The sequence below is a fragment of the Ascaphus truei genome, chromosome 7 (assembly GCF_040206685.1).
Source record: "Ascaphus truei isolate aAscTru1 chromosome 7, aAscTru1.hap1, whole genome shotgun sequence".
NCBI classification, from domain to species: Eukaryota; Metazoa; Chordata; class Amphibia; order Anura; family Ascaphidae; genus Ascaphus; species Ascaphus truei.
Genome location: NC_134489.1, coordinates 40,802,812 through 40,821,943, shown reverse-complemented (window position 1 = coordinate 40,821,943; position 19,132 = coordinate 40,802,812). Strand labels below are relative to the sequence as shown.

General features: G+C 52.1%; 1 protein-coding gene across 2 annotated transcripts in view; it reads left to right on the top strand.

Moving 5' to 3' along the window:
- The window catches only part of NIT1 (nitrilase 1), a 33,472-nt gene that overhangs the window by 8,818 nt on the left and 5,522 nt on the right, over positions 1 to 19,132 (top strand). Inside the window, exons 2-4 of one of the 2 annotated variants that reach the window (XM_075607946.1) lie at positions 3,181 to 3,349; positions 9,636 to 9,887; positions 18,297 to 18,400. In XM_075607946.1, the coding sequence (XP_075464061.1) occupies positions 9,646 to 9,887; positions 18,297 to 18,400 (346 nt within the window). In that variant the 5' untranslated portion in view covers positions 3,181 to 3,349; positions 9,636 to 9,645. The remainder of the gene's footprint in view (positions 1 to 3,180; positions 3,350 to 9,635; positions 9,888 to 18,296; positions 18,401 to 19,132) is intronic. The other variant, XM_075607945.1, reaches the window with a different exon arrangement.

Genomic DNA, 19,132 nt, shown 5'->3' with positions numbered 1-19,132 from the left:
CCTTCACCCCCCCCTCCGCTCCCCTTTCCACCCCCCCCTCTGCTCCCCTTTCCACCCCCCCTCCGCTCCTCTTCCCCCCCCCTCCACCTCTTTTACCCCTTTCCCCTCCCACCCCCTCCCACACTTCCACCCCCTCCTCTAACCCTTCCCCCCCCCTCCTCTAACCCTTCCCCCCCCTCCTCTAACCCTTCCCCCCCTCCTCTAACCCTTCCCCCCCCTCCTCTAACCCTTCCCCCCCTCCTCTAACCCTTCCCCCCCCTCCTCTAACCCTTCCCCCCCTCCTCTAACCCTTCCCCCCTCCTCTAACCCTTCCCCCCCTCCTCTAACCCTTCCCCCCCTCCTCCACCCCTTCCCCCCTCCTCCACCCCTTGCCCCCCTCCTCCACCCCTTGCCCCCCTCCTCCACCCCTTGCCCCCCTCCTCCCCTTCCCGCCGCCCTTCGCCTTCATGCCCGCCTTACCGCCTCCCCACCCCGCCTCTGCCTTTCACCCGCCCTTACTCCGGCCGCCTCTGCCTTTCACCCACCGCCTCACAGCCGCTGCACGCACTCAACAGACACCCGCCACACTCGACACATACCTGCCGCCACACACACCTGCTGCCTCCCGCCCCTACGCACCGACATCACTGACCCACCGCCTCACACCCTAGCAGGACCCCCCACTCACAGACAGCACTCACAACCCACGCGCCAGCCGCCGCCGCCTCACACCCTTGCAGGACCCCCACTCACAGACAGCACTCACAACCCACGCGCCACCCGCCGCCTCACACCCTAGCAGGACCCCCACTCACAGACAGCACTCACAACCCACGCACCACCCGCCGCCTCACACCCTAGCAGGACCCCCACTCGCACACAGCACTCACAACCCACGCGCCACCCGCCGCCTCACACCCTAGCAGGACACACGACTCAGATTTTTACATCACTTATGGCACCAAAATATACATTGTACTGTGGTGTGGTTACAATAAACCATTTTTATACAACATCGTATTACATTTTCTTCCATCTTTCTTTTCAATATTATTATCCAACCTTTACAACAAACAGTCACCTATTGTTCCACGATTTATAAATAATACTACCTATTACGCATTTACATCCCGGGCAACGCCGGGTCTCTCAGCTAGTATATATATAAAGAACAAAAATTGTGGCGCCAAAATAATACTATAATGCAGTGTATATAAATAAACTGTAGTGCTGAATATTATATATTGAAAGTGTGTATAAATCCTAAATGTGTTTAAAAAACAAAAATGTGCAATAGGAATGTTATATACTAAACATGATAAACAAATTCTACTTAAAACGACACCATAGGATTATGCATAACAAATAATGAAAATTATGACTAAAAAAGTGCAAAAAATGCTGAAAATTGACCAAATATGAAAAAATGAAAAAAAAATATATATAAAATCCAACCAGTCCTTCAATAGTCAGTCCATAATAGGAGGTATAGGATGTGTGCAAGGGGATCTTCTGCTGCTCTCACATGGGATAAACCACCTCCACGGATATCTACAAACAGAAAAAGAGAGAGAGCGCACGCCCCATAGCATAATACTGCGTGATTTATTATAAAATAGGGGAAGGGATGGAAGGGGGCGGGGGGGGGGGGGAATCACACTCACAAGATAAAATGTTTTAAAAGGCAGTTTGTGAATTATATCACCACCATCCGGTACTGCTGGGCGAAATCACTTCCAGATCGCTGATCAAGATCACCGCCGACCGGATAAGGACGCCGTCACACCGTCTATATGCTGTTCAAATTCAGCTCTCCACTCCGAATGGCCGCTGTAGTCTTCCCGCGCTGGGTATGGCCTCGTGCGCGTGCACAGCGTCTTCGTGACGTAATCGCGCTTCTCAGTATCCCTGACGCGTTTCGTCACCAATCGGCGACTTTCTCAAAGGGCTGATGATTCATGGGTAAAAGTCCTGCCCTTTTATACAGCCAGTCCAATAATTAATGATCAATCGCAAAGTGATAAGTGACCCATAATATGCTATTAGGGTGCTGCTCATATAAATGAATACTAAAGATGACTGACAGCAAAAGAGGCAGATATATAACTATAATATATGGAGATAGACACTTATTATGAGAGGATCTAAAAAGCTTAATTCATGTACAAAACACATATAATTACATAATTAAAACTACATTACATTCTAAAAATAAAAATAGATGTAATTCATATGTTGGGATGAGTGAACTGACAGACACAATACATCTAACACTAATAAAAATACCCTTATTGGTCAAATGAATACTACATATAATGACAAATTGATATAACAATATATTCCCTATACAAAAAACAGATGGGATAAAGTGTGACATTGAATTATACTAGTAAACAAATACAATAGTACCAATAGTGAACAATGTGTTATTCCATTAAGGAACAAAGAGTCCAAGGGATATAAATGGGAGAGGGAAAGAGTTATGAGGAATGATGTATAAGATACATGTCAAATTTTAATATATATTTATATGTGTGTATATATTGAAAAATGAATTAAATGATTATTATATTTATCCAGGGAAGTGTCCACTATACTTATATATGTGTGTGTGATTCTTAATTATTACTGTGTGTGTATTAAATTCTCAATGTTGATTTAATTTAAAAAGTATTTTTATATGATTGTCTGTGCACTCAGTGATGTCCCTAAGGACAGGGGCTGGGGAATGACGTGAAGGGAAGGGAGTGGGGAGAGGGGGGAAGGAAAGGGGAGGGAAAGGGTGGGAAAGGGAGGTGGGTGGTGGATGGGATGTGGATGACAGGGTGAAACTATGGGGGAAGACAAGGGGGGATGCTGTTGAGGATGTGGGAGTGGAGGAAAGAGAGGACCGAGGAGAGAGCTGTAGTACTTACTCCCACAGTTAGAGCGACAAGAATCCAAGCTGGCAGGAGATCAGACTAGAGTACTAGCATCCAGACACTCATTGAGTCCACCAGGGGTAAGTGTCCCTAACTGGTGGATCCAATAAGTCTCCTGTCTGCACAAGATCTTGAACCGATCGCCTCCCAGAGCACAGGGAGAGATATATTCCAAGCCCATTATTGTCATACATTTCGGGTCCTGGTTATGGTGAATTTTGTAGTGTCGGGAAATACCATTCACAATTAATCCCTTTATGACACTCCTTCTGTGCTCCAGGAACCGAGTGCAGAGAGGCCTTGTGGTGCGTCCAATATAACGTAACCCGCATCCACACTGGATGCAGTACACCACAAATGTACTGCGGCAGTTGATAAAGTTCCTAACCTGATACACACTATCTCTATATGGAGAACTGAACTCAATTCCTGTCTTCAGATGTCTACAGGTAATGCACCTCCCTCGTCCACATTTATGGTTACCTTTGAGGCTATTATCAACCAACTTATTGGAGACTTTATCTGATTTCAATTTGGTGGGTGCTATAATGCTCTTCATATTTCTAGCCTTTCTGTAAACTATCGATGCCCGATCAGGAAGAATGCCTTTTAAATGAGGATCACATCTGAGAATTCCCCAGTGATTGCTCACAATCTTCTGGATGGCTCTATGTGACTGATTGTAAGTTGTAATAAATCTCAAACTGGATTTAACATTATTGTCCGAAATCACTGGTGAATTATATCTCAGACGAGATGTGACATGCCTATTCTTTGATCCAATGATTTAAGAATTTCTAATAATTGCGCCTCCTCTCCATCCCAGTATCCATCATGGGATACTGGGAGGAGAGATTTGTGTGGCAAAATGAAGATCTCGGAGCGGGCCTCGTGTACTATGGCCGTTTCATAGATGATATGATTTTCATCTGGGATGGAGAGGAGGCGCAATTATTAGAAATTCTTAAATCATTGGATGACAATCCTTTAGGATTGAAATTCACATTCAGTACAGACGCCACCTCCATAGTGTTTTTGGATCTACTACTCACCACAGATGAAAATCTCAATATTATCACATCCACGCACTTTAAGGAGGTCTCTGTAAATAATTATGTTCATGCGTCCAGCAACCATCGAAAGCAGTGGCTACACAATATTCCTCTGGGGCAGTTTCATAGAATCAAGAGAAACTGCTCCAGAGATATTGATTTTGTCCAGCAGTCTGAACAACTCGGCCTCAAATTCATACAAAAAGGTTATGATAATAAATTGGTTTCTGAATCTTTTAGGAAAGTTAATTCCCTTGATAGATCCAAAATGCTGCTTACATCAAAGAATAGGCAGGTCACATCTGTGTGCTCATTTGCATGTCATTTCCCAGAATCCCTTGCTGCAGTGGAAGTGCTGTGTGCTGGGTGATCATGGGGAAAGGCGGGGTTGCAGACCTGCCTAAGACATGCAGATGAGCATACAGTTGTATTTACATTTATCTACTAAATATTTCTGAAAGTGTCCTATGTGTCCGGGTCTGTATGTGTCTCCCTGTGCCCCTCCCCGTGTCCCTAGCGGCAATCTCATTGGACCTTGGGCCAGGCCAATGAGATTGCTCCCTTGGGCCGCACACCTCTCATTGGCCTGAGGCGGAGTGAAGGGCACACACACACACACACACATCACTATACACACACATCACTATACACACACACACACACACACACATCACTATACACACACACATCACTATACACACACACACATCACTATACACACACACACACATCACTATACACACACACACACACATCACTATACACACACACACACACACACACATCACTATACACACACACACACACACACACACATCACTATACACACACACACACACACATCACTATACACACACACACACACACACACATCACTATACACACACACACACATCACTATACACACACACACATCACTATACACACACACATCACTATACACACACAACCCCCCCCCCCCCCCACACACACACACACACACACACACACAACCCCCCCCCCCCCCCCACACACACACACACACACACACACACGGTGTTACATACATTAACGGGTCTCACAGTGTTAGCAGCACATCTCCCGCTCTCTTCCCCACCGGTCCCGGAGGCTCCGCCTCTTCCTCCGCCTCTCCCTGTTTCCCGCGCTTTCACCCCCCCCCCCCCCTCCACGTGGGAGCGGCCGGACGGGTGAGGGAGCGGCCGGACGGGTGAGGGAGCGGCCGGACGGGTGAGGGAGCGGCCGGACGGGTGAGGAGCGGCCTTCACCCCCCTTCACCTTCCCTCACTCACTTCCCCTCCACCCCCCCCCCCCCCCCCCCCCGGTGCCGCTACAGTCAGCGGAGTGAGCGAGCGCGCGCCAGGGACACAGCGGGGGAGCGGCCACAACACGCTGCCTCCCGCCTCAGATCCACGTGGGAGCTGCCAGACGGGTGAGGGAACGGCCGGACGGGTGAGTGAGCGGCCTTCACCTCCCCTCACCCACCCCTCACTCCACTTCCCCTCCCTTCCACATCCCCTCCACCCCCCCCCCCCCCTTAACCTCCCCTCCACCCCCCCCTTCACCTCCCCTCCACCCCCCCCTTCACCTCCCCTCCACCCCCCCCCTTCACCTCCCCTCCACCCCCCCCCCTTCACCTCCCCTCCACCCCCCCCTTCACCTCCCCTCCACCCCCCCTTCACCTCCCCTCCACCCCCCCCCTTCACCTCCCCTCCACTCCACCCCCCCCTTCACCTCCCCTCCACCCCCCCCTTCACCTCCCCTCCACCCCCCCCCCTCCACCCTCCCCTCCACCCCCCCCTTCACCTCCCCTCCACCCCCTTCACCCCCCCCTCCACCCCCCTTCACCTCCCCTCCACCCCCCCCCCCCTTCACCCCCCCCTCCACCCCCCCTTCACCTCCCCTCCACCCCACCTCCACCCCTCCCCTTCACCTCCACCCCTCCCCTTCACCTTCACCCCCCCTTCACCTCCTCACCTTCACCTCCACCCCCGCTTCACCTCCCCTCCACCCCCGCTTCACCTCCCCTCCACCCCCGCTTCACCTCCCCTCCACCCCCGCTTCACCTCCGCTTCACCTCCCCTCCACCCCCGCTTCACCTCCCCTCCACCCCTACCTTCCCTTCCCCTCCACCCCCGCTTCACCTCCCCTCCACCCCCACCCTCCCACATTCACCGCCCCCTCCACCCCCACCTTCACCCACCTTCACCCCCACCTTCACCCCCCTTCACCTTCCCTTCACTCCCCCCTTACAACCTCCCACCTCCCCACCCCTTCCCACCTTCCTACCACCTCCCCCCCTTCCCACCACCTCCCCCCCCTTCCCACCACCTCCCACCCCCCCCCCCTTACCACCCCCCCTTCACTTACCACCCCCCCCACCTTCCCTTACCATCCCCCCCTTCCCTTACCACCACCCCCCCCCTTCCCTTACCACCCCCCCCTTCCCTTACCACCTCCCCCTTCCCTTACCACCTCCCCCTTCCCTTACCACCTCCCCTCCACCCCCCCTTCATCTACCCTCACCCCCCCTTCACCTCCCCCCCAGCCCCCCACCTCCACCCTTCCCACCCCCCCTTCACCTCCCCTCCACCTCCCCTCCGCCCCCCCGCCCCCCCGCCCCCCTTCACCTCCCCTCCGCCCCCCCTTCACCTCCCCTCACCATCCCCCAACACCCCACCCCTCCTCACTTCCCCTCCGACCTCCCCTCCGCCCCCCTTCACCTCCCCTCACCACCTCACCTCCCCTCCTTCAATGCCTTTCGTCCGCCCTCCTGCCTCTGCCTTTCGCCCACCCGCACTTCTGCCTTTCACCCGCCCACCGCTCACACCCCTGCGCCACACAGCCGCCGCACGCACTCAACAGACACCCGCCGCCTCTCTCCACCCCCACCCTCCCACATTCACCGCCCCCTCCACCCCCACCTTCACCCACCTTCACCCCCACCTTCACCCCCCTTCACCTTCCCTTCACTCCCCCCTTACAACCTCCCACCTCCCCACCCCTTCCCACCTTCCTACCACCTCCCCCCCTTCCTACCACCTCCCCCCCTTCCCACCACCTCCCCCCCCTTCCCACCACCTCCCACCCCCCCCCCCTTACCACCCCCCCCTTCACTTACCACCCCCCCCACCTTCCCTTTACCATCCCCCCCTTCCCTTACCACCACCCCCCCCCTTCCCTTACCACCCCCCCCTTCCCTTACCACCTCCCCCTTCCCTTACCACCTCCCCTCCACCCCCCCTTCATCTACCCTCACCCCCCCTTCACCTCCCCCCCAGCCCCCCACCTCCACCCTTCCCACCCCCCCTTCACCTCCCCTCCACCTCCCCTCCGCCCCCCCGCCCCCCTTCACCTCCCCTCCGCCCCCCCTTCACCTCCCCTCACCATCCCCCAACACCCCACCCCTCCTCACTTCCCCTCCGACCTCCCCTCCGCCCCCCTTCACCTCCCCTCACCACCTCACCTCCCCTCCTTCAATGCCTTTCGTCCGCCCTCCTGCCTCTGCCTTTCGCCCACCCGCACTTCTGCCTTTCACCCGCCCACCGCTCACACCCCTGCGCCACACAGCCGCCGCACGCACTCAACAGACACCCGCCGCCTCTCTCCCACCCCACACACTTGACACACACCTGCCGCCTCCTGCCCCTACGCAACAATATCACTGACCAGCTGTCACCCGCACTCGCCACACACCCGCCGCCTCACACCCTAGCAGGACCCCGACCCACAGCCAGCACTCACTACCCATGCGCCACCCGTACTGAACACCCACCTGCCGCCTCACACACGCTCACACCCTAGCAGGACACACGCCTCACATTTTCACATCACTTATGTCACCAAAATATACATTGTACTGTGGTGTGGTTACAATAAACCATTTTTATACAACATCGTATTACATTTTCTTCCATCTTTCTTTTCAACATTATTATCCAACCTTTACAACAAATAGTCACCTATTGTTCCACCATTTATAAATAATACTACCTATTACGCATTTACATCCCGGGCAACGCCGGGTCTCTCAGCTAGTATATATATATAAATCTTAACATCGCCCGAAGAAGAGATCAGCGAAAAGCTCGCACAAATAAAAGCATTTCGTGAGCCACAGAATGTATCGAGTATTTGTTTTTGATTATTAAGCTCACGGTACAGATACCTCTACAACAATATATATGTGTGTATATACAGTATATGTGTGTGTGTGTGTGCGTGTTTACTTTGTGTCTCTTGTTTGCTGTCTGCATCAGAATATTATCAGTTTAGGAATAATGTAGATATTTTATTATATATGGCTTTGCAATGCATTGCTGTGTTATTATATGGCTTTGCAATGTATTGCTGTGTTATTATATGGCTTTGCAATGCATTGCTGTGTTATTATATGGCTTTGCAATGCCTTGCTGTGTTATTATATGGCTTTGCAATGCATTGCTGTGTTATTATATGGCTTTGCAATGCAGTGCTGTGTTATTATATGGCTTTGCAATGCATTGCTGTGTTATTATATGGCTTTGCAATGCAGTGCTGTGTTATTATATGGCTTTGCAATGCATTGCTCTGTGTTATTATATGGCTTTGCAATGCAGTGCTGTGTTATTATATGGCTTTGCAATGCATTGCTGTGTTATTATATGGCTTTGCAATGCCTTGCTGTGTTATTATATGGCTTTGCAATGCATTGCTGTGTTATTATATGGCTTTGCAATGCATTGCTGTGTTATTATATGGCTTTGCAATGCAGTGCTGTGTTATTATATGGCTTTGCAATGCATTGCTGTGTTATTATATGGCTTTGCAATGCCTTGCTGTGTTATTATATGGCTTTGCAATGCATTGCTGTGTTATTATATGGCTTTGCAATGCATTGCTGTGTTATTATATGGCTTTGCAATGCCTTGCTGTGTTATTATATGGCTTTGCAATGCATTGCTGTGTTATTATATGGCTTTGCAATGCAGTGCTGTGTTATTATATGGCTTTGCAATGCATTGCTGTGTTATTATATGGCTTTGCAATGCAGTGCTGTGTTATTATATGGCTTTGCAATGCATTGCTCTGTGTTATTATATGGCTTTGCAATGCCGTGCTGTGTTATTATATGGCTTTGCAATGCATTGCTGTGTTATTATATGGCTTTGCAATGCCTTGCTGTGTTATTATATGGCTTTGCAATGCATTGCTGTGTTATTATATGGCTTTGCAATGCATTGCTGTGTTATTATATGGCTTTGCAATGCAGTGCTGTGTTATTATATGGCTTTGCAATGCATTGCTGTGTTATTATATGGCTTTGCAATGCCTTGCTGTGTTATTATATGGCTTTGCAATGCATTGCTGTGTTATTATATGGCTTTGCAATGCATTGCTGTGTTATTATATGGCTTTGCAATGCATTGCTGTGTTATTATATGGCTTTGCAATGCATTGCTGTGTTATTATATGGCTTTGCAATGCATTGCTGTGTTATTATATGGCTTTGCAATGCATTGCTGTGTTATTATATGGCTTTGCAATGCAGTGCTGTGTTATTATATGGCTTTGCAATGCATTGCTGTGTTATTATATGGCTTTGCAATGCAGTGCTGTGTTATTATATGGCTTTGCAACGCCTTGCTGTGTTATTATATGGCTCTGTATGTTGCTAAGGGATCTTAATACTCTCGTATGTTTGTAGGATTAGGAGCATGTCCGCCATGCCAGATGTACCCAAGCCCCTCATTGCAGTTTGTCAGATGACATCAACATCCGATAAGGAGAAGAATGTCTCTACTTGCTCGGGGCTGATCCGAGAAGCCGCTTCCCGCAGGGCATGCATGGTCTTCCTTCCGGAGGCCTTCGATTACATTGGCAGCAGCACAGAGGAGACCCTCAGTCTGTCTGAGACATTGGAAGGAGACACAATCCGACATTACAGCAGCCTCGCCAGGTGTGTATGTGCACAGAGGAGCACACACTGATCTCCAATACACAGATAACTAAGGGGGTTTAGTCACTAACGTTCGTTGCGGGTTAACAAACCTGATCCAGTATTAACGGTCATTGAAGTCAATGCCAGATGGGGTGCGGTAACTCGCAACAGACCTTCGTGAAGAAACCCCTGAAACGGGTTCTTAACTCCAGTTATCAAGATCCCCCCCACACCCACCAAAAAGACCAGGTTTTCAGTATATCCCTGCTTCAGCACAGGTGGCTCAATCAGTGGCTCAGTATGGAACAATCATAGTGTATACTGTTAGCAGAGGGACATAGACAACACAAAAAGACAAACAAAACAGCCACAAAATATAAAACTACTACAACAATGAAGCTTAAATAAAAACTAATAAATACTTGTGTGTAATGACAATATAAAACACATAATAAGACAATGTGTCTAGGGAGTCGGGACACAAAAAAAACTGCTGGCTGACGACCCACGGATCTGCGGATCCACGCACAGCGTGCAAGTTTAGTACTAGCAAGAATATATTTCAATCTATGTCACTTCTAAAATGTATAATATTAACTCTTATATCAACTGTCACACCAGATTTGTCCTTTACTTCCTACAATGCCCGTGTTGCTTACAATATGTAGGGAGGACCGGTGGGTTCTTCCAAAGGAGGATCTACGAGCACGTGTACAGCATCCCGAGATGTCTTATTACACGCAGTGTTTCACATCACTTCCTCCTGCATCGTAACCAAGGTCCTGCGGGTCTGACATGTCGGGCCACGGAGACCCCTCCATCTAATTGGAGAGGGGGAAATAGGCTCAATCAGATTAGTAGACGCGAGGCCTATTGGATCTAAGAGCTAAACACATTGTCCCCCAAAGGGCTGAATATTGACTTTGATTTAGGAGTATTCCTTGTAGAATAGGGGGTCCCGTGTGTACTCTCCCTCCTCTGCTTTGCTCTTGTAGAATAGGGGGTCCCGTGTGTACTCTCCCTCCCCTGCTTTGTCCTTGTAGAATAGGGGGTCCCGTGTGTACTCTCCCTCCTCTGCTTTGCTCTTGTAGAATAGGGGGTCCCGTGTGTACTCTCCCTCCTCTGCTTTGTCCTTGTAGAATAGGCGGTCCCGTGTGTACTCTCCCTCCTCTGCTTTGCTCTTGTAGAATAGGGGGTCCCGTGTGTACTCTCCCTCCTCTGCTTTGCTCTTGTAGAATAGGGGGTCCCGTGTGTACTCTCCCTCCTCTGCTTTGCTCTTGTAGAATAGGGGGTCCCGTGTGTACTCTCCCTCCTCTGCTTTGCTCTTGTAGAATAGGGGGTCCCGTGTGTACTCTCCCTCCTCTGCTTTGTCCTTGTAGAATAGGGGGTCCCGTGTGTACTCTCCCTCCTCTGCTTTGCTCTTGTAGAATAGGGGGTCCCGTGTGTACTCTCCCTCCTCTGCTTTGCTCTTGTAGAATAGGGGGTCCCGTGTGTACTCTCCCTCCTCTGCTTTGCTCTTGTAGAATAGGGGGTCCCGTGTGTACTCTCCCTCCTCTGCTTTGCTCTTGTAGAATAGGGGGTCCCGTGTGTGCTCTCCCTCCCCTGCTTTGTCCTTGTAGAATAGGGGGTCCCGTGTGTGCTCTCCCTCCTCTGCTTTGTCCTTGTAGAATAGGGGGTCCCGTGTGTACTCTCCCTCCTCTGCTTTGCTCTTGTAGAATAGGGGGTCCCGTGTGTGCTCTCCCTCCTCTGCTTTGCTCTTGTAGAATAGGGGGTCCCGTGTGTGCTCTCCCTCCCCTGCTTTGTCCTTGTAGAATAGGGGGTCCCGTGTGTGCTCTCCCTCCCCTGCTTTGTCCTTGTAGAATAGGGGGTCCCGTGTGTGCTCTCCCTCCTCTGCTTTGCTCTTGTAGAATAGGGGGTCCCGTGTGTGCTCTCCCTCCTCTGCTTTGCTCTTGTAGAATAGGGGGTCCCGTGTGTACTCTCCCTCCTCTGCTTTGCTCTTGTAGAATAGGGGGTCCCGTGTGTACTCTCCCTCCCCTGCTTTGTCCTTGTAGAATAGGGGGTCCCGTGTGTGCTCTCCCTCCTCTGCTTTGCTCTTGTAGAATAGGGGGTCTCGTGTGTACTCTCCCTCCCCTGCTTTGTCCTTGTAGAATAGGGGGTCCCGTGTGTGCTCTCCCTCCTCTGCTTTGCTCTTGTAGAATAGGGGGTCTCGTGTGTGCTCTCCCTCCCCTGCTTTGTCCTTGTAGAATAGGGGGTCCCGTGTGTACTCTCCCTCCCCTGCTTTGTCCTTGTAGAATAGGGGGTCCCGTGTGTACTCTCCCTCCTCTGCTTTGTCCTTGTAGAATAGGGGGTCCCGTGTGTACTCTCCCTCCTCTGCTTTGCTCTTGTAGAATAGGGGGTCTCGTGTGTACTCTCCCTCCTCTGCTTTGTCCTTGTAGAATAGGGGGTCCCGTGTGTACTCTCCCTCCCCTGCTTTGTCCTTGTAGAATAGGGGGTCCCGTGTGTGCTCTCCCTCCCCTGCTTTGTCCTTGTAGAATAGGGGGTCCCGTGTGTGCTCTCCCTCCTCTGCTTTGCTCTTGTAGAATAGGGGGTCCCGTGTGTACTCTCCCTCCTCTGCTTTGCTCTTGTAGAATAGGGGGTCCCGTGTGTACTCTCCCTCCCCTGCTTTGTCCTTGTAGAATAGGGGGTCCCGTGTGTGCTCTCCCTCCTCTGCTTTGCTCTTGTAGAATAGGGGGTCTCGTGTGTGCTCTCCCTCCCCTGCTTTGTCCTTGTAGAATAGGGGGTCTCGTGTGTGCTCTCCCTCCCCTGCTTTGTCCTTGTAGAATAGGGGGTCCCGTGTGTACTCTCCCTCCTCTGCTTTGTCCTTGTAGAATAGGGGGTCCCGTGTGTACTCTCCCTCCCCTGCTTTGTCCTTGTAGAATAGGGGGTCCCGTGTGTGCTCTCCCTCCCCTGCTTTGTCCTTGTAGAATAGGGGGTCCCGTGTGTACTCTCCCTCCTCTGCTTTGTCCTTGTAGAATAGGGGGTCCCGTGTGTACTCTCCCTCCTCTGCTTTGCTCTTGTAGAATAGGGGGTCTCGTGTGTACTCTCCCTCCTCTGCTTTGTCCTTGAAGAATAGGGGGTCTCGTGTGTACTCTCCCTCCTCTGCTTTGTCCTTGTAGAATAGGGGGTCCCGTGTGTACTCTCCCTCCCCTGCTTTGTCCTTGTAGAATAGGGGGTCTCGTGTGTACTCTCCCTCCTCTGCTTTGTCCTTGTAGAATAGGGGGTCTCGTGTGTGCTCTCCCTCCCCTGCTTTGTCCTTGTAGAATAGGGGGTCCCGTGTGTACTCTCCCTCCTCTGCTTTGCTCTTGTAGAATAGGGGGTCCCGTGTGTACTCTCCCTCCTCTGCTTTGTCCTTGTAGAATAGGGGGTCCCGTGTGTGCTCTCCCTCCCCTGCTTTGTCCTTGTAGAATAGGGGGTCCCGTGTGTGCTCTCCCTCCCCTGCTTTGTCCTTGTAGAATAGGGGGTCCCGTGTGTGCTCTCCCTCCCCTGCTTTGTCCTTGTAGAATAGGGGGTCCCGTGTGTACTCTCCCTCCCCTGCTTTGTCCTTGTAGAATAGGGGGTCCCGTGTGTACTCTCCCTCCCCTGCTTTGTCCTTGTAGAATAGGGGGTCCCGTGTTTACTCTCCCTCCTCTGCTTTGCTCTTGTAGAATAGGGGGTCCCGTGTGTACTCTCCCTCCTCTGCTTTGTCCTTGTAGAATAGGGGGTCCCGTGTGTACTCTCCCTCCCCTGCTTTGTCCTTGTAGAATAGGGGGTCCCGTGTGTACTCTCCCTCCTCTGCTTTGTCCTTGTAGAATAGGGGGTCCCGTGTGTGCTCTCCCTCCCCTGCTTTGTCCTTGTAGAATAGGGGGTCCCGTGTGTACTCTCCCTCCTCTGCTTTGTCCTTGTAGAATAGGCGGTCCCGTGTGTACTCTCCCTCCCCTGCTTTGTCCTTGTAGAATAGGGGGTCCCGTGTGTGCTCTCCCTCCTCTGCTTTGCTCTTGTAGAATAGGGGGTCCCGTGTGTGCTCTCCCTCCCCTGCTTTGTCCTTGTAGAATAGGGGGTCCCGTGTGTGCTCTCCCTCCTCTGCTTTGTCCTTGTAGAATAGGGGGTCCCGTGTGTGCTCTCCCTCCCCTGCTTTGTCCTTGTAGAATAGGGGGTCCCGTGTGTACTCTCCCTCCTCTGCTTTGCTCTTGTAGAATAGGGGGTCCCGTGTGTACTCTCCCTCCTCTGCTTTGTCCTTGTAGAATAGGGGGTCCCGTGTGTGCTCTCCCTCCTCTGCTTTGTCCTTGTAGAATAGGGGGTCTCGTGTGTGCTCTCCCTCCTCTGCTTTGCTCTTGTAGAATAGGGGGTCTCGTGTGTGCTCTCCCTCCTCTGCTTTGCTCTTGTAGAATAGGGGGTCCCGTGTGTGCTCTCCCTCCTCTGCTTTGTCCTTGTAGAATAGGGGGTCCCGTGTGTACTCTCCCTCCTCTGCTTTGCTCTTGTAGAATAGGGGGTCCCGTGTGTACTCTCACTCCTCTGCTTTGTCCTTGTAGAATAGGGGGTCCCGTGTGTACTCTCCCTCCCCTGCTTTGTCCTTGTAGAATAGGGGGTCCCGTGTGTGCTCTCCCTCCTCTGCTTTGCTCTTGTAGAATAGGGGGTCTCGTGTGTACTCTCCCTCCCCTGCTTTGTCCTTGTAGAATAGGGGGTCCCGTGTGTGCTCTCCCTCCCCTGCTTTGTCCTTGTAGAATAGGGGGTCTCGTGTGTGCTCTCCCTCCCCTGCTTTGCTCTTGTAGAATAGGGGGTCTCGTGTGTGCTCTCCCTCCCCTGCTTTGTCCTTGTAGAATAGGGGGTCCCGTGTGTACTCTCCCTCCCCTGCTTTGTCCTTGTAGAATAGGGGGTCCCGTGTGTGCTCTCCCTCCTCTGCTTTGCTCTTGTAGAATAGGGGGTCTCGTGTGTACTCTCCCTCCCCTGCTTTGTCCTTGTAGAATAGGGGGTCCCGTGTGTGCTCTCCCTCCCCTGCTTTGTCCTTGTAGAATAGGGGGTCTCGTGTGTGCTCTCCCTCCCCTGCTTTGCTCTTGTAGAATAGGGGGTCTCGTGTGTGCTCTCCCTCCCCTGCTTTGTCCTTTGTCCTTGTAGAATAGGGGGTCCCGTGTGTGCTCTCCCTCCCCTGCTTTGTCCTTGTAGAATAGGGGGTCCCGTGTGTACTCTCCCTCCTCTGCTTTGCTCTTGTAGAATAGGGGGTCTCGTGTGTACTCTCCCTCCTCTGCTTTGCTCTTGTAGAATAGGGGGTCTCGTGTGTACTCTCCCTCCTCTGCTTTGTCCTTGTAGAATAGGGGGTCCCGTGTGTACTCTCCCTCCTCTGCTTTGTCCTTGTAGAATAGGGGGTCCCGTGTGTACTCTCCCTCCCCTGCTTTGTCCTTGTAGAATAGGGGGTCCCGTGTGTGCTCTCCCTCCCCTGCTTTGTCCTTGTAGAATAGGGGGTCCCGTGTGTACTCTCCCTCCCCTGCTTTGTCCTTGTAGAATAGGGGGTCCCGTGTGTACTCTCCCTCCTCTGCTTTGCTCTTGTAGAATAGGGGGTCCCGTGTGTGCTCTCCCTCCTCTGCTTTGTCCTTGTAGAATAGGGGGTCCCGTGTGTACTCTCCCCCCTCTGCTTTGTCCTTGTAGAATAGGGGGTCCCGTGTGTACTCTCCCTCCTCTGCTTTGTCCTTGTAGAATAGGGGGTCCCGTGTGTGCTCTCCCTCCTCTGCTTTGTCCTTGTAGAATAGGGGGTCCCGTGTGTGCTCTCCCTCCCCTGCTTTGCTCTTGTAGAATAGGGGGTCCCGTGTGTGCTCTCCCTCCCCTGCTTTGTCCTTGTAGAATAGGGGGTCTCGTGTGTGCTCTCCCTCCCCTGCTTTGCTCTTGTAGAATAGGGGGTCCCGTGTGTGCTCTCCCTCCCCTGCTTTGTCCTTGTAGAATAGGGGGTCCCATGTGTGCTCTCCCTCCCCTGCTTTGCTCTTGTAGAATAGGGGGTCCCGTGTGTACTCTCCCTCCCCTGCTTTGTCCTTGTAGAATAGGGGGTCCCGTGTGTACTCTCCCTCCTCTGCTTTGTCCTTGTAGAATAGGGGGTCCCGTGTGTGCTCTCCCTCCTCTGCTTTGTCCTTGTAGAATAGGGGGTCCCGTGTGTACTCTCCCCCCTCTGCTTTGTCCTTGTAGAATAGGGGGTCCCGTGTGTACTCTCCCTCCTCTGCTTTGTCCTTGTAGAATAGGGGGTCCCGTGTGTGCTCTCCCTCCTCTGCTTTGTCCTTGTAGAATAGGGGGTCCCGTGTGTGCTCTCCCTCCCCTGCTTTGCTCTTGTAGAATAGGGGGTCCCGTGTGTGCTCTCCCTCCCCTGCTTTGTCCTTGTAGAATAGGGGGTCTCGTGTGTGCTCTCCCTCCCCTGCTTTGCTCTTGTAGAATAGGGGGTCCCGTGTGTGCTCTCCCTCCCCTGCTTTGTCCTTGTAGAATAGGGGGTCCCATGTGTGCTCTCCCTCCCCTGCTTTGCTCTTGTAGAATAGGGGGTCCCGTGTGTACTCTCCCTCCCCTGCTTTGTCCTTGTAGAATAGGGGGTCCCGTGTGTGCTCTCCCTCCTCTGCTTTGTCCTTGTAGAATAGGGGGTCCCGTGTGTGCTCTCCCTCCTCTGCTTTGTCCTTGTAGAATAGGGGGTCCCGTGTGTGCTCTCCCTCCCCTGCTTTGTCCTTGTAGAATAGGGGGTCCCGTGTGTGCTCTCCCTCCTCTGCTTTGTCCTTGTAGAATAGGGGGTCCCGTGTGTGCTCTCCCTCCTCTGCTTTGTCCTTGTAGAATAGGGGGTCCCGTGTGTACTCTCCCTCCTCTGCTTTGTCCTTGTAGAATAGGGGGTCCCGTGTGTGCTCTCCCTCCCCTGCTTTGTCCTTGTAGAATAGGGGGTCTCGTGTGTACTCTCCCTCCCCTGCTTTGTCCTTGTAGAATAGGGGGTCCCGTGTGTACTCTCCCTCCTCTGCTTTGTCCTTGTAGAATAGGGGGTCCCGTGTGTACTCTCCCTCCCCTGCTTTGTCCTTGTAGAATAGGGGGTCCCGTGTGTACTCTCCCTCCCCTGCTTTGTCCTTGTAGAATAGGGGGTCCCGTGTGTGCTCTCCCTCCTCTGCTTTGTCCTTGTAGAATAGGGGGTCCCGTGTGTGCTCTCCCTCCTCTGCTTTGTCCTTGTAGAATAGGGGGTCCCGTGTGTACTCTCCCTCCCCTGCTTTGTCCTTGTAGAATAGGGGGTCTCGTGTGTGCTCTCCCTCCCCTGCTTTGCTCTTGTAGAATAGGGGGTCCCGTGTGTGCTCTCCCTCCCCTGCTTTGCTCTTGTAGAATAGGGGGTCCCGTGTGTACTCTCCCTCCCCTGCTTTGTCCTTGTAGAATAGGGGGTCCCGTGTGTACTCTCCCTCCCCTGCTTTGTCCTTGTAGAATAGGGGGTCCCGTGTGTGCTCTCCCTCCTCTGCTTTGTCCTTGTAGAATAGGGGGTCCCGTGTGTACTCTCCCTCCCCTGCTTTGTCCTTGTAGAATAGGGGGTCCCGTGTGTACTCTCCCTCCCCTGCTTTTTTCAAGGTACCTATTTTTTGTTCTATACAACATCTCTCCTATGTATGGAAATATGGATTCTAATTGATATGTTTGGGGTAGCTTTATTATGTTTCATAGACTCTGGACTCTTTGAGGTGCTGATAGCAGTCCGTAACTCATAGTAAACGTCATTAGGTGACCTTTTCTTAGAAGTTTATTTTAAATTAAGCTCACAGCAACTTTTTAATGACAAAATGCACAATCTGGGAACTTGATAAAAGTGAATAAACACCCCGCGTGAGCACATTCACACGCCTCAGACAGGTCTGCAGCCCTGCCCTGCCCCATTATCTCCTAGCATACATTGGTGATATTTTTATTTGCTGTACACGGTACGGTGGAGGGTTTTTGTCACTTTTTACCGAAAAAGCCTATTCCAACATCACAATGCAAAGCCAGTATAACCAGCCTCACTGTGGAGAACCAAAAGGTAGAAAAGCTGTCTGTGGGTAGGGTTACTGGCTCTGCACTTCTGTAACCCAGGCTTTGCTGAAACGCTGTGTAATGCGGCAGGCATAAGCTCATAGGGGTCCCATGTTAAAATGGATTTGAAGCAAAAGGTGACACCTTGTGCTCATTTGCATGTCACTTCCCAGAATCCCTGGCTGCAGTGCAGTTACTGTATGCTAAGAGATAACGGGGAAGGACAGTTTGCAGCCCTGTCTGAGACATGTGAATGTGCTCACAGGTGATATTTTTATTTGCTCTATGCTGTATGGTTTTTGTTACTTTTTTTTTACCCACCATAACTTTTTGTGGTTGAAACTCCATTGTGTTTTTTGTTTTGTTTTGTTTCCTCCACCGAAACTCCAATTTCCTTTGTTGGTGACAATACAGGGAGTGCAGAGTGTGGCTTTCTCTGGGAGGATTTCACGAAAGAGGACCCAGCTGGGAGACGGACCGCAGAATTTCCAATTCGCACCTGATCCTGGATCATAAAGGCACGGTCAAGTTCACCACGCACTGCGCGTGACCCCGGTGTTTTCCCCAGCACTGGCCGCTGACAGGGGAGGAACGCGGGACAGGTATCCCGGGCCCGGTGGCTGCGGGGGGGAGGGAGGGGGCCCGGTGTTTTCCCCAGCACTGGCCGCTGACAGGGGAGGAACGCGGGACAGGTATCCCGGGCCCGATGGCTGCGGGGGGGAGGGAGGGGGCCTGGTGTTTTCACCAGCACTGGCCCCTAGTATGTTTTCATTCCTAAATTAGCATTGAATGACCCCCTTTCATTATGCATTTTACTAATATGATTGTCACAGGCGATCAGGACTAACACACCAGGGACCAATTCGCCAGAGAGAGACACAGAGTTTATCACATGAATTTATTGGAAAAAGGGAATATCAACAACTATATACAGCAAAACAACACATACCCAACTGGGGATACCCTGCAGAACTAGTTGCAGGGACCTCCTTGCAGAGATTACCCCTGCCTTTGCTCCCTGCAGTACCCTCTGGGACAGGATTCCTGGCACCAGCAGTGGAACTGACACTGCAGCCGGAATCCCCCCTGGTAGCTGGAATCCCACCTGGCGGCACATCAAACTGCAGCTAAAAGCCCAAGCGAACAGCTACTGCCACTCCTTCAGTCTAACTAGGGGTCCCCATCCCCACCTATTTATACACTAACCCAGCGGTGCACAAACACTGGGGGGCGGCCCCACCAGGGTGGGC